Source organism: Chlamydotis macqueenii, chromosome 16, assembly GCF_036417535.1.
Source record: "Chlamydotis macqueenii isolate bChlMac1 chromosome 16, bChlMac1.mat, whole genome shotgun sequence".
Lineage (NCBI taxonomy): Eukaryota > Metazoa > Chordata > Aves > Otidiformes > Otididae > Chlamydotis > Chlamydotis macqueenii.
The window spans coordinates 14,135,881-14,151,100 of NC_141571.1; the positions used below are offsets into that span (position 1 = coordinate 14,135,881).

Here is a 15,220-nt window from a genome sequence, read left to right on the forward strand (position 1 = left end):
CCCATTCTCTCTCGAGCTTCTCGTACAAGGAGAAAGGAAGGTACAAGTGACGGCCACTGTACGTGCATGTATTTCCTTTGAGGAACGCGAACATTCAAAGCAGTTTAAACGTCCTCTGCAGAATCCCACAAAACTGTAAGCAAACATCTAAGTTATTCAACCAAAACACTTCTCAAATTCAGACGTAATTAAACAAGTCAGTATAAAGGGTGATTATAACATTGGAAGACAACTGGAAGTAGGGAAAAAATGAAAATGACATCACACTTGCTAAATATGTATTGTTTATTAAGGCTTGTATTCTCCTAGAGGAAAAAGTTAATCTGATGCTGTCCATTACCCCTTACAGGCAGTAACAGTCCAGAGACAGAGTTATACGTTCTAAATACAAGTCTAAATGATACAGATTAAACTTTATTTAAATTGGAGGTCCTTTTGGAGTAAATAGTATTCAGAAGATACTTGCTTTCTAATATAGTAAAAGATCCTCTACAATAAACACGTGCAGATTCAGTGTGCTAGAGCAGCGGACATGAGCACCATTTCCATGCTTAATTGGAACTCCAGTTGGTGACAGGTTCTCCGACGGTCCCCTCACTCCACAAAAACATGACGGCAAATTCAATTTCTTAAAACAGGTTTTTTTTTACTCATCCAACAGAAAAAAAAAATTAGACATACACACTGTCAATTTTAAACATCTGAGGCATAATCCATCATATTATCCGTACTATTAGTTCCTACGTTAAAGCTCAGCATTATTGGTATAAAAACTTTAAATGGCATTAGGATTTGGGGGGTTGGGAAGGAGTAATGAAGGGAAGGATTAAAAATGATCTGCAATTAACTAATAACACCTGAAAGCTGAAACAGGTTTCAACACATTGTCCAAAACCCCTGCAATGTTGATAGCATCACATTATTATTTAATTAAGCTACAAAAACCGTAAAGCAGAATTATGGCTGAGAGAAAGCATCTCGCTCACTCTCGGCAGGATATGGTATAACAAATGCACACTGAAGCACTGGTTAGCAGAATGAGGAAGGGAAATATTTTCCAGAGAAACAATTTCACTGACAATTTGATTTTCTACTAGACAGAAAAAACCAACATGGCGCATTAGCAATTTTAAAAGTGTAATTGTACAGATAAATAAAGAGGCATAGCAGCTGCACAAAGTGATCAGAAATTTAGTTTTCTCATTTCAAAATTCTGAAGTGCAGTATCTTAAAAGTTTTTTAAATGACAAATCAATGCATGATTTCTTACTTCCGCCATGAAGAAAAAGGGCTTGGGAGGAGGATAAAGGAAGATTTGTCATGTATTCTCCATAATCTCTGTATCTGGCTAGGAACATAATTTGTGCCAAAATAAAGTTTCTGGGAAGCACTGACACTTTAGTATGCTCATGTTTAGGTCCACATTAGGTTAATATAACTGTTTAGCAACTTAAAAAAATAAAAACAGACAAACCTTTATTAATGATTTCTACAGAATTTTACACAGAAAAAAAGATACAAATTAATGCAGATCCACTTGGGCAAAAATAAACTACAATGTACTTAAAGATGCAACAACTTAGTTTCCCCTGCACGAGAAGATATATTGGAGCTGAAAGCTTTAGTTTGTCCTGATGCCAGGATACAGCACCAGTATACTTAAATTTTGTTTCTCATAGTCGAATTTAATATCAGTTCTAATATATATATCAAACTGTATAGGTTTATTCTTATTGTTTGTTTCGATTCTGACGTTCCTGCAAAGAGAAAAAAGTTAAAAGTTAAGAAAGATTTTAGCCAAATGAACAAGCAAAAAGTTTCTAGTAACAGAATGGCACTAATGTGATCCCAGACAATTCTACTTCATTAAAATATTGCTGCTACATTTTATAAATATATTGCATACACCCGACAAGCCCAAGGACTTGGTAACTTCAATACTGAGTGCAGCTTGAAGTGGAACAGCTGGGTGAATACCTGCACAGTCACTTCAAACTGACAGCAGCTGAAGGTCACAGGAAGAAAGGTGTGGAACATAATGCTCCTAAGCAGAAACAGGACCTGCAATATTCCACTTTTTTTGATTATTTCAGTTACTGCAGTAGTAGTACAACCAATACAAGAGCAGAAATGAGAGGGTAGATCAGTGAACTCCAGAGAACTGGCGTAATTTTAAAGCACTCAAACTACTTCAGAGTTCAGTCATAATAAAGTAGGATTTGGGCTCTCTAGAAATTTTCTTCCTAATTATTCCTATCTGTTCAACTAATCTGGGACACACTGTGAAATACTTGACAAGTCAGGGGGAAAAAACCAAACAAACAACTTCATCAGGTGGAAGAAGAGTTAAATGCTTTTGCATGGTCTGGTAAAAACCAGCATGGCTAGACTGAACAACCCAAGAATTTCTAAAAGCGTTCTAGTACAGAAGCCAGCTGGCTCTTTGAAGTCTCTCTCAAAAGTTTCTGCTAACCACAAATACTGAAAACAGATAACGGTAATTTAAGGGATCCCTGCAGGCACCCCTCCTTTACTGGAAGTCCTCATCTAACTAACTTGTGCTCTCTCACCAGCACTCAGTCACGCTTCTGCTCCGATTTAGAGCAGAGGCTCTGCACAGGGCTTACACAGGCAAGCTGAGCAACACAATAACAAATAATTGTTTCAGGAGACCCGTAAGTTGCAGAACGTTCAGAAAACAGCACAACAATTTGAATAAAATATGCTGCTCTCTTTAGGCCAGTGCATTTTTCCAACCAAGACACCATGCAGATTGGAAGGACAGGGTTCAGCCTTGCTCTTTTCCATTTCATCCCAGTGGTGCTTAAAGCAGACTGTGCGGCGCAGAACAGGCACGCGGAGACTCCGTGCACTGTACTTGAATGCACCAATATGGCACCAAATCTCGTCTCAAGCAAGAAAATTAAGTAGCCTAAGCATAAACAACAGTCAACTCCTAAACTAACGCATTCAGATTTTACTTGTTTTGAGGAATCTTTCTGTATAAAATTCATCTTGGAATCATTTCTGTGGCAATGTTTATTTGCAAATACATCAAACACTATAAATGTAACAGACTATCTGCCACTTCAGCTGGTCACAGCATAAAATCAGTTGAGTTTTTAAAAAATGGCACATATCGATTTCTGTCTCCAGGCAGAATAATATCAATATCTGAATTTTCCTAATGAAATGGTATCAACAAAGTCTAGTATAAATTCTTAATCTATGATTTAAGACAGAAATAAAAGACAGCAAAATTGTTTTACTAAATCAAGAAAACAGACTGTGTCAAGCAGTATATTTTTTTTTTTTAAATCTATACTGCCCCTAACTTTTAACTGCTGACCTACGATGAACTGCCAATGAAAGTAATTTCTCAGTAGTGGAATATCAGAACATTTTAGGTGTTGTATATTCTTAATGAAAAGAGCTTACAGCTGCCTGACACTTCAAACAAAAGGTGGTTAGAAAGAATCTAAAACTGAATCATATCAACCCCATTTTCAGGCTTCCAAAAAAAGTAACTGCTCCATCCTACTTCCATTTCTAAGGTGGCAAACGCCCCTTACTCTGCTTCACTTTCCTACCATGCTCATCAGCCCATTCTTTCCCATTGCCACCTTACGTAACTTATTTTTAGTTTTTTTTATATGGTCATCTACGGACCCTCATAATCCCGCTTTCTTCAGAAGTCAGGGTCTTCCACTCTCATGGATTACCAGGCATAAATAGAAGACAGGCTGGTACCCGAGACTTCTACCTAAAAAGTATGCTCCCAGCATTCAGAGACTCAGCCCAGGCTTTATAAATCAGTAAAAATTGCTATTTATTGATCAGGTTACCAAGCAGTTCCTCCTACCTTGCTGCTTGCTTTCATTCTTGGGGGCTAATCTGAGTCCTCCTTTCAAGAAGTGTCTGAAACCATATAAACTGATGGGGAGGAAACTGATGCAACAGTTCTTTGTGCTCTTGAGCATGGCTGCTTTTTAGCCCTACCTCTCAAATTCTCTTCCTTACTGCTATTTAGCTCTACTGCAAGCAAGAACAAGCAGTTTTGCAAGCAACTAACAAGGCTTTGTTAATTTTGGTTCTGAAGATCCATCTGGAGCCTTCACAGTTTCTCTTCTCCGGGTGAATTCTCTGCTATCTCACAGAGGAGCTCCTGATCTGTACTTCTCCTTCATGACATTAATACAAAACGTGCAGAAGCTTCCATTTTGGAGACACTCACTCTGGTCAAACTTCTGTTCCCTTTACCTCAGTCTGAAGTAGTTGTCAACCTTCCTACTGAACTTTATTTGTTAAAGTCAGTGGGATGAGAGCATGCACCTTCTGACACAGGAAACAAATGACAAATTAAAAGCTGGACTTACATCCCAGCATGAACAAATCTTTCCTCAATTCTAGATGATGATACAGTCCTTAAGCAACGCTAGTAACCCTGATCAATCTTTGGCACTTCAATGAATTTCATCCAGCATTATACCTGCCAAACGGTCACTTGATGATTTGGTGTTAACACAGAGGTTCCCAGACCAGTGAAACTCCGCAAGCACACGCTGGAGCTTTCTCTGCACACATGAGTTAAGGAAACGCTCGCTAGCAACAAACTGTAACCATTTCAAGAAAAGAACTGAAATGCTAGTGCCTTGCATTGTACAAATTACATGAAGCTATTCCTCCCTACTAAATATTTGTGTATAAATGAAATCACAACATTCAAGCCCTCCATGTGTAGATTTTTAAGAATTCTGGCCCTTTGTAATCACAACAATGGTGACATGGAAGTACAAAATTTCAATCAGTAATTTTACAGTTAAACAGAGTAAAATGAATAAAAAAAATAGCAACTTGAAAGCCAATTAAGATGGCACATATACAATCAACCATCTGAAAACATCAGTTAGGTCATAAGATACCTGAACTGGCAATAAGATTCTCCAAAAATAACTGTAATAGGAAGGGTAACTTTGCATAAGAGGAATGCTTCAATAGCACAGACTTATTAACAACAAGTTTAAGTGTGTGCATAGCCTGCAAAAAAAAAAAAAAACCCAAAAAAAACCCCAACCCTCTTCTAGTAATCAGTGGGACTTGTAAAATTTATTTTGTCAATGACAGGGAAAATAGTAACTTTCCCGACAATAGTTTTATAGATCGCAATCCAACAAGCAGTATCTTATTTTTCATTCCCTCACTGTTGATCTGCTTTACCTCTCCAGCACTACTACTTTCCCCAGTGTACTTCAATTATATTGTCCTATTTTCTAACTATTTGGAGGAATCTAAGAAAAGTTAAATTAGATTTCACAGTTTATTTTCTGAATGTGTCATACAAGCTAGAGCCTCAGTTTTAAACGAGGCAGGAAAAAAAAATGCATTATTTTGAAAAACTGATCCTGTTATAGAGCAGTGACCTGGGTAAGAATATCGTGTCAGTACTTGAACTGAAAGTGGGAAATAGTGGCATACGTTAAAACAGCCCAAAGGGGGATCAGCTCAACAGCTGATCATTAGCAGCTGAGACTCAGCACTAAAAAAAAAAAAACCCAAAACAATCATCCCCCCCATACACTGTAAACACTGGGTAAAGGAACCCAGGCCTCTTGACTTATTCAAGATTCTCTCCTACATAAGGGAACACCTTATGGTTGCATTAAATATGGAACTGCTAATTGTCTACTGAAGGACTGAAGTGCTGAGGTAAAGGCTTTCAGGTTTTAGCGCGTGGAACTCCATAGAGAGCGCACAAGAAAAACTTCCAATCTTAAGTCCTCCTTCCCTGCTGTGCTGAGGTACACTAAACGTATCTAATGGCGAGGAAAAGTTGAGCTAAAAAGTTCTTAATAAATAAAAATAAAGTCTATCAAACACTATCAATATGAAGCAACTTAGTTGTGCTACTCAGCTAGTAACTACACATACCAACACCTATTATTTTGTCAGTCTGTTAACTCTAGACTGTCTAATTAGAGAAAGGCATTCTTGAAACTCAGGTCATGGGATGGACAGGGACAGATGTCTCCTGCAGCAGACTGAGAGCCATGAAAGCGTATGTAAGTTTTTACTACGCTTTCCAAGTTACTGCCCAAATTTCTCTTACTACATCTTCACTCAAAACTTCAAGAATTAGTAGACAGATTAGACCTGAGAACTGAAAACCTTTATTTACCCAAATAATAATACATGTGACTTCAGCCGCAAAAACGCAATCTTTCTAGCACTATTCCAGCAATTTTCTGCAACTCTTTCTTTTCCACAGAGATCAACTGAACAAATAAGGTGAGGCTTCTTCAAGGTGATGTACAAATTGCAAATGTCAACACAGGTATCAATTTTGATAACCCAGTTCCAGTCAGTGTTAAACCACCTCATATTTATAAGGCAAAAAACTTCAGTGGCAACCACTGGCAGAATCCAATGTTGAAGTAGAAACTATTTTCTAGTTTATTACCCATTTTAAGATTAAAAAAAAAACAAACAAACTCCAAAAAACAGGACATAATGTCCTTTACCTACATGACTGCTTAGCTTTCTGCTTTGAAACTCACTAGCTATGAAACTTTCACAAAAAAATAAGCATCAGGGTTTTTCGTGTTGTTAAACACACATAAAATCATCAAATTGAAATGTATTAAAAACATTTCAAACTCCTACTTACATTTTTTTTCCACCATAGCAGCCTTCACATTTCATTTTCCCCATATCTGTGTATAAAATAAATTTTTTAATAAGTTTACCTTCCGCACCACCTCCTCCTCTTCTTGGCGCTTTTCATAATGAGAAAAGTCATCAAAGATGGAGGTCGTGTGCTTGTAAGTAGCAATAATTTTAAGCACTTGTTTTGCTTTTTCTAAGGGCACCTCCTGTGTATCACGGGAGTTTGTAACGGGTTTGTTGTCATTGTTCTCCAGCCGGATGTGTCGGAGTTGGTTGTTGGGCACATCCTTCACAAAGATCCACTTGACATCAAATTTCCCCTTCCACTTGTCCTGAGACCAGACACCTGCACTGGTGCCATAGTCCACAGGTGATTTCATTTCTGCTACTCCACAGAAGTGTCCACTGCCATTGACACTGAACAGCAAGTAGACTGGACCCTTGCTATTCATGGACCGAAAAGCACTGTCCAGGCGTTTGTTGCCATGTTCCGTACTACACCAAATAGAATACTTAATGGAACGATGAATATCATCCTCGGAATAGCTCTTTATTATGAACACACGTCCATTTTTAAGGTTCCATTCAAAATCTTTAGGGTTATAACTGTGGGCAGCTTTCAGTTTTTCAAGAACAGGATGGGACTCGCCGCTTGGAACAGGGTTAGGCTGGGCACTGCCAGCTGAGTTGCTCTCATTACCAGTTCCTCCACTTTGGCCAAAAGCTGCATTTCTGTTGCGAGGAGCTACCCAACGATTTTGGGGTGGCTGCTGAGGGGTCTGATACTGCGGCTGAGTCAATGGAGGAGGCTGAGTTGGAACAGGCTGAACAATTTGCGGCTGTGGCTGTGGAACAGACTGAGGAGAAGGTATCTGTTGAGGGGCTGGAACTTTTGCCACAGGACCCTTATTGTCCCAAGTACCTATGTCCATATTATGCTTTATAGGCGGGGGAGGCAACGCTCCTCCGATTACAGGTCCAGTTTTTGTTTTCATTTTAGGCTGTGGTTTCGCAGGCTTGCTAGCTATAGCAGCCCAAGAAGTTGGTTTAGATACTGGCAAGTTTACATTAGATCCACCATTACCAGAGAGAGCACCTGTCATCCCGGCACTGTTGACAACAGAACCTACTGTTTTCACCGCAGAAGTTGTAACATCTCCACCAATCTTAAGTCCAACCATTCCCTGTTCAATACTGTTCATTCCAGGGGCTTTATTTAATGTATCGTTATGAAATCCTGTTTGTCCATCCACAATGGTACCACCCAGGGAACTAGGCGGGTAGCTGTAACTGCTCCCATACGCTGAGCTTTGAGTCTGCTGTCCTTGGGATCCACTTGTTCCCCAGGCTGAGAAGGCAGGATTTTCAGGGAAAAAGTTAAACCGGTGTTGATAGATATTATTTCCCAGACCTCCAGGCTGTCCAAAAACAGCATCGTGCATAAAATGATGATCTCCGTTACTGAGCTGTCCATAGGTGGTGAGATATGGGATAGGAGGATCTCCTCCTGTAGACCATGGTGCTTCACTGAGAGAATAGGGGAACCCAATAGATGGTGGATAATAACTGGACAGATAAGGATCGGTCATTGATGGATAGCTACTGTTCTGTTAAAGAAAAAAAAAAAAGGTAACTTCAGATATAAAGATCTCCATCATTCATAATAGCCACAACACTGTTCATCACCAAACAGAAAAGAACAGAGACAAGGTAATTTCATTGCTAACTACACACCTTAGTTCACACTCCGAGATTCATGGCTAAAATGCAGTATTTGGGCCTTTATGATACGCCCCAGGACTAGCGGCTCCCAATGAGGTTAGTACTTGAGATTCTGAAACCACATAAGCTTAGGTACATTACTACGGGTATTCAGTGGCTTCTTCCAGAAATATTTTATCTACCAATGCCTCAAAATATTTAAAGGAACTTTGATAATAATGTATTTTGTGTCTCCCAGAACTAAGGATATTTAGCATTTCTAGATCACTACATGGGAGAAGTTTTAGATTAAATTAATATGACAACATATATAACAGAAAATTTGACTACAGTCCTCATTATGGAATTGTTTTGAGCGGCCAACAGTTCCCAACAAGCAAAACATACCTGAAGTGGTAAAACATGCAAAGGCTACTTCTGACACAGACAGGATGACAAGGAGATCACACGCTAAGAAGCACGTCAAGTTCATTTTAAGTAGACCTAACAACTAGAAACTGAAATTACGGTGACTGGTATACCAGAGAAATATATACAAATACAGCACAATACGCGCCATCCAGACTGTTTGAGAAAGACCCTATTCAGTCTTTTGCAAAAATCTCTTTTTCCTTCAGTAGCAAAGTTACAAATGTGCAAGACTTTCTTCCAAACAGGCCATCTTTTCCACTCTGTGAAATAAGAGACTGACTAGGTATAAACCAGCAGATCCCCCTCTGAAATGCTAGCTTTTCCTCCCTTTCCACTGCTTCTTAGATCACGCCGAGAAGCCTTTCCTTCCACTTTAAATCTTCTGCTGACACCTGGTTTTGAAGCGGTCTGTATGTTTCTCATATTCAACAATGCAAAAGAACAAGTGTGGAATATTCTAAAATAGGTTTAATTCCTCTTTAAATAAACTTGAAGCATATATACTAGAGACCTTCCAAACTGACACTCTTAACTGTAATTACCAGCGAGGGGGAGGGAAGGTCAACATCTCCTGTTAATGAGTCGAACAGTAGCAAGCCTTTCCTTACTCACGGAGAAAGATTACTTTAAGAGCAACTAACATTTCTTTCAAAAGGCAAGCTTTCAAACTTTAAAAAAAGTATCTGCAAAATCCACAAAACTGCACTGGAACTTCAATAATTTTTTTTTTTAAAATCAGATTATTTCTCAGCTCATTCAAAAAATGAAGTAAAAAACCTCCTTCCTGAAGATACGCATAATACTTAACTGATACAGAGATGTTTTTACTGCTTATTTTTCAATGACTGCCTTCCATGACACCCCAAAGCCAGAGTAATTCAATATCCTTACTTTCCATATACAGAATGATAGCACAAAATGCCTCCCAGACTTACATAGCACTTCTACAACCACTCGAGATTTAAACAGCCTAAATCCAGTGTTATTGATTCAAAAGAAATAATCTCTGCCACTGTTCATGCTGCCTTATTTATGTGCAAATTCTATCATTAACATGAGGTACACAATCCACCTTCCTATGAGAAGATCCTCTAAAATGCATTAAATTTTCTGAGACTCCCAAGCTAAAATAATCAATATAATAAAATAATATAATCATAATTTTTCTGGCAGACTTTAGAGTAATCTTAAAGTGTTAAAATTAAGAAAATGTAAAAACAAATGCAGATGAAGAGAGAAGATATAAATAGTTCGTCAGACATATGTATGTTCATACATTCTACAGATTTAGAATTTATGAAGACCAAAAAGAATAAGCCTAGAGAAAGCAGGTGTTTTGTCATAAGATATTTCTGCTAAAGGATTCTAGACAGTTCCTGAGACTGGCATCTCCTGTCACACAGCCTGTAAAGTTTTCACAAGGACTCTAACAAGATTAAAGGACAGTTTCAGCAGACACCCTTACAAAACATTCAATCTATTTTGACTGGCTTTATGCCAGAGCGTGTAAAAGAAACCCTGACAAAATCCTTCACTGCAACAGCAGAACATTTATTTCAATAAACTTATCCTTGACCTTTCTGCATTCTTATTTCTTTTTTTTAAACTATTATTTAAAAAACCAAAAAAAAAACCCACAACACAAACAAACATAACAAACCCCAAAACAAACACCTAACCATTCTGTTAATTAGGAAGGGAATCCTCCCTGCTCCCAAAGTACACTGCTTGCTACTAATTCCCTGTTACTTATCAATAATCTTTTGGTTCTGGATGACATTACACGGGGGATGCCTTTCTTGCTTTGAAGATAACTTTGTATATGAATACACTACTTCACACAGTTTCCTTTGCACTTAACAGTGCTTTCAGTGTGCTCTATTACAAAAAGCTATCACACCTCACATTTGATCTCTATTAAACTGCTGCTGCTTGGATACTAGAACCCTTATGGAAGAAAAAAAAAAAAAGGCACCACTACTTAGGTGAAGTTTTCAACAGAAAGGTGGAAAGACAATTCTATTTTATTTGATTATATAGCATGCTTAATATTCATTAAAAGACTAATTTGTATTTTTAAAAGATTAAATTAACACTGTATTACCAAGTTACATTTGGATCTTTGATGTCAAATACATTGCTGTGTCAGCCGGGGTTTTAATTTCTTAATTATTTTTAAAATTTGTTAAGTACTTGTTTAAAACATCCAGTCAGTTTAAAATCTTTTTTTGTAAGTCACTTATATTTTACAGTCATTTTAAAGGGCTGAATAAATCTGACCAAACAACTAGATAATAAGGCTTTCTTCACAAACATGGTTGTCTTCAGTACAAGATCTCCTGGAGTCCTAATGAATGCTGCCACCTTCCACTTAAAACTGTAAGACTACCTGCACAATTGTTTCCTGTAGCATATCAATTTCTAACTGCAGCATAAATAGATCAGTCAACGGAGCTACACTTTCATGAAAGAAAACTTTATTACAATTATGGAAATTCTAACAGTCATAGCAATCTTTCCATTTAAACCTAACAACCCGACTTGTTGACAGCTAAGACAAATTTCCTAGAATTGAACTGTAATAGATGGTTCTACATTTTTTCTGTATGAGGTTTAATGTTCAGTATATTTCACTTTAGGAAAATGTATATTGGTGTTAAGCAATTAAAAATTACACACAAATGCAATTAAGTAGAACTTCAAGAAGTTTGAGACAGGTGAAAACCTCAATTTCTTTCAAAACTAATTTTGCATTAAAAAAAAAAGTTTACTTCCTTTTTTTTCCCACAAACTTCCTGCTTTTATACCTGCTGCAGTACGTTAATTCCAGAGAAGAGGGAATGCTTCCCGTTAAATCATTTTAACTTCACGTAAGTCTGGAGAACACATCTATGGTGCAGAGGACTACGAAGCTTAGCTCAGGAGCTGGAACTCACACAGTGCAGAGCTCAGAACACAACTCACACTGCCATATACACACTTGCCCCGACTTCCACTCCGGTGTCTCGACTGCTTCCAGGATGGAAACGAGCCCCAGTATATCTATATTGTGTGAAAGTTGCTATGATCCAAAACAAAGCTGTAACACAGTTCCATCTATCCAAGTGCCCTAACAAAAGTGTTCAGGACACCTTGAAGGTAACGGATACATAGTACACGTACATTTCACAAGGATGAATTATAAATTTCCCTTTCCAAATTAAACACTTAGCCTTTCTGCAAGAAATAATAATACACCTCTGGTAGGTCTCCCTCTCTGAAACCGTATTTCATATTTGTTACAGAAAACTTTTTGCATCTGTAGTTTCTATGCATTTTTTTCCACTTTAAAGATTTGCATGTCAAGTCAAAAATTACTTGAATATTTTCAATTGTAATGGTATTTAAGTCATGGATATTGATTTAATGTACATAATAATGAATTGGATTATACCGAGAGTATAATACTTTCAAATAACACAACTTTAATTCTTAAGATATTTCAGAGTACATGAAAGAACAATAATTTTTGCTGAAAATGTTAAAAGCAAGTGAGACAACCCTACAAGCTACCTAGAAAGCATCAAAACCAAATTTCAACCATGCTCATTTCTAGGCTTATACTAACTCTACAAATCGGAGAGCCCAAAAGCAGAACCTTTAGACTCCCACACGCAACTCATCTGTCAAAGAACTGTAAGATCAAACAGTTTGTCACAGTCCAACTGTATCAATAACCTGCAATTTAAGGAGCAATCAGCAGACACTAGTTGGAGCACTAACTTCATTTTCACTTGTGGCCATCTGGATACGCAGAGTAATATTAGCTTTGTGAGCACAAATGCTAGTTGTATTACCAAGTAACACAATATGCTAGTCATTTCTTTTTCCATTTCTATCTAAGGAATTTGCTCCCTCAACACAATCCTATGAATTGAGTGCCAACAGCATGCCTAAGAAAGAAACCTAAGTTAAAAATACACTAACCTGATTTGACTGCCCAGAAAGGTAAGGTTCAAAATCGTTGTCATGAACTGTGTCCTTCTGATGTAACGAACCATTTTGTACTAGAAGGAAAAGGTTACAACATATTATAATATTGCTTAGAAGCATTTCACTAAAGAGTTCCACCTATGTTATTTTATGAAAAGCTGTATTTCTTCTTCACAGCTTGAAAACTCATAAAAAGACCACGGGATGACAGTTTTTCCCAAAACAGTTTATCTTTATATTACTGCTTATAAAACTAAATTTGAGCAAATTAAAGAAAAATTTAAGAAATTTCTAAAGTTGTGGGTGAATAGAAAACTCATGTGAATTAACTCTGAACAAAAAAAAATAATTATTGACAAGAATTTTGTGAAAAATACTGGGAAACAACATCTATTGTTCTAGTCCTTAATTAGAACTCTCAAAAACTAACTCACAGTTCTCCCAGCGTGTGTTATTCACTGCTTGCTTAAGTCACGTTGCCTGAATTAAGATGAGGTGGGGCTACATTTAATTGTGAAATAATGACTGCCAAGTGCCTTGATATCCTGACATTTTCAGGAAAATTTAAGTCTCAACTTTCTCATGTGTAAAACGGAGATATCGGCCTTAATCAAAGGCCTACTTAAACACAAAGTAATGTGTGAAAAGCATTCAAAACCCATTCCTGAGAGATATACAAAATCAAAACGGTTATTAGGTCACTTCAAATAATTTCAGGTTTTGCTTTAAATTTAAGAAAACAAGGTCAAACACCTTAAGTGATAGGTAAATAAAGCAACTATTTCATAGAACAGCTAAACTAAACTAACACTACACCAAATAGGATGTTTAGCAGACAAGTCTGGGAATTTACCAAAATACTTCTGCAAAGTTTGTCAGGGAGAGTAGAGGTAAAACGGTATTTACAGACATAGGAAATAGTGTCAAACTTTGTATAACTAGACACAGCTGGATTTTTAAGGCAAGTTAGATACCTTAAACAGAATTTATAAGCTGAATATTGCTTGTTTCTAAGCCTAAACAGTTGCACACTTATTAGCAACCACAGCTAATCAAGGTATTCTCTACATGACTTGTTATTAAATTTAATTTCAAATGAAGCACAGGAGGTATCATAAAATACTGAGTACCCCATCAGAAGTTAAGTATTTTTTTAATTCAAAATTCCTTAAGTAATTAAGTTTGTAGGCTTATCTATGACAGCTAGTGCATGTATCAGCCAACAGCAGACCAGCGACACAATTGTATTCACAGGGCTGGAAGAGACTATGAAAAAGCATGGAAAAACGTACAGTGAATAGGCACATCCTTGTGACTTTATCTAGAAATCTGCTTTATTTTAAAGAAATGAAGAGCACCATTATGTTCAGCACTAACACATAGTCCTTCCCACTGTAAACTCAGGAGCATCAAGTGAGCAAGCTTGTATGAGTAACAGTTTGTTATTTTTGAAACAAAGCGCAACTTCCTTTGTTCCAGATGTTATCCACAGGCATGAAGAGCAACACCTTTCTGCTCACCTACTGGTCCCTGTGTAACTCATCTGCTAAAGTAACAATTTAAACGGCCAGATCTCAGCATGATCCTCACCTTTATTATCCTGTCCCTTCGGTCTCTGGCAAGCCGTGCCGCACAACAGGGTAAAAGGAAAAGAAAAAAAAGTTAATTTTAGAAAAACGCTTAATTTGTTACTGCAAAGCACACTGCTTTGAGGAGGGATAACAGGTTGATAAAAACGGCTAACAGCGTATCAGGGTTTGTTTAAACTGGGGTTGAGGAGTGCATTTCACGCATCGCTCAGCACCGGCCTCCCTCAGAAATGGCCACGGCCCTCGAAAGGCAGCGGGAACGCGCTGTGCCCACGGGGGAAGTTAAGGAGAAAGATTAAGCTGCGAAGAAGCCAGGAGGGAGAGGAAAAGCCTCTTCCAGGCCAGATTGCAGGCACAGGCCTGCAAGGGCCGCCCCTCCCTCCACGCCCCCGGGTGGGGAGAAGGCAGGCCCCGCGCTTCGCCTCGCCACTTACCTGAGGGTCAACGCTTGTGGCAGACATAATTCATGTACAGGGCCGCCGTGGTTCAGCAGAGAGGGCCGGGGGAGAAGGGAGGGCCGGCTCAGCACGGCGCGGAGCTTCGGGGCCCGGCAGAGGGGGGGGGGGGCGGCGGCCGGGGAGGGGAAGGGGCCGGGGCCGAGGGGGGAGGGAGAGGGAAAGGGGCCGCTGGCGCGCGCGCCGCCGCTCGGCGTCTCCTCAGGGAGCGCAGGGAACGGTAGGGCCGGCACCGATCCCGCGCCTCCGCTTCACCCTGCCGGCCCCGTCTCCTCACATGCCCCCGCCCCCCCCCTCCCTCCCTCCCCCTCCACCTCCCCCGGGGCCGCGCCGCGCCGCCCGGGCCTGCCCGCCGCCCTCGGGCCCGCAGCGAGGGACGGAACCGGAGCCTCCAACTCCAATGGCGGC

The 15,220-nt window shown here is 39.0% G+C and overlaps 1 protein-coding gene across 3 annotated transcripts; it reads right to left on the minus strand.

Moving 5' to 3' along the window:
* Positions 1 to 267: 267 nt before the first annotated feature.
* YTHDF1 (YTH N6-methyladenosine RNA binding protein F1) lies at positions 268 to 14,930 on the minus strand. 3 transcript variants are annotated; one of them, XM_086760448.1, is made up of 5 exons: positions 14,792 to 14,930; positions 14,359 to 14,383; positions 12,763 to 12,842; positions 6,744 to 8,270; positions 268 to 1,757 (listed from the first exon to the last, which is right to left on the minus strand). In XM_086760448.1, the coding sequence occupies exons 1-5, from the start codon at positions 14,816 to 14,818 to the stop codon at positions 1,731 to 1,733; spliced, it is 1,686 nt and encodes a 561-aa protein (XP_086616574.1). In that variant the 5' UTR covers positions 14,819 to 14,930; the 3' UTR covers positions 268 to 1,730. The 3 variants fall into 3 exon arrangements, with proteins under 3 accessions (XP_086616574.1, XP_086616575.1, XP_086616573.1); XM_086760449.1 differs by lacking the exon at positions 14,359 to 14,383 and having other exon boundaries at positions 14,792 to 14,891; XM_086760447.1 differs by lacking the exon at positions 268 to 1,757 and having other exon boundaries at positions 6,151 to 8,270.
* Between the last annotated feature and the right edge of the window lie 290 nt (positions 14,931 to 15,220).

Excerpts from the sequence above, each read along its gene's own strand:
- YTHDF1 (XM_086760447.1), bottom strand. The coding sequence starts at position 14,818 with ATGTCTGCCACAAGCGTTGACCCTCAG. Across the intron at positions 14,384-14,791 it reads CCACAAGCGTTGACCCTCAG|AGACCGAAGGGACAGGATAA; the intron begins GTAAGTGGCGAG and ends ACGGCTTGCCAG. Across the intron at positions 12,843-14,358 it reads GAAGGGACAGGATAATAAAG|TACAAAATGGTTCGTTACAT; the intron begins GTGAGGATCATG and ends TTTTCCTTCTAG.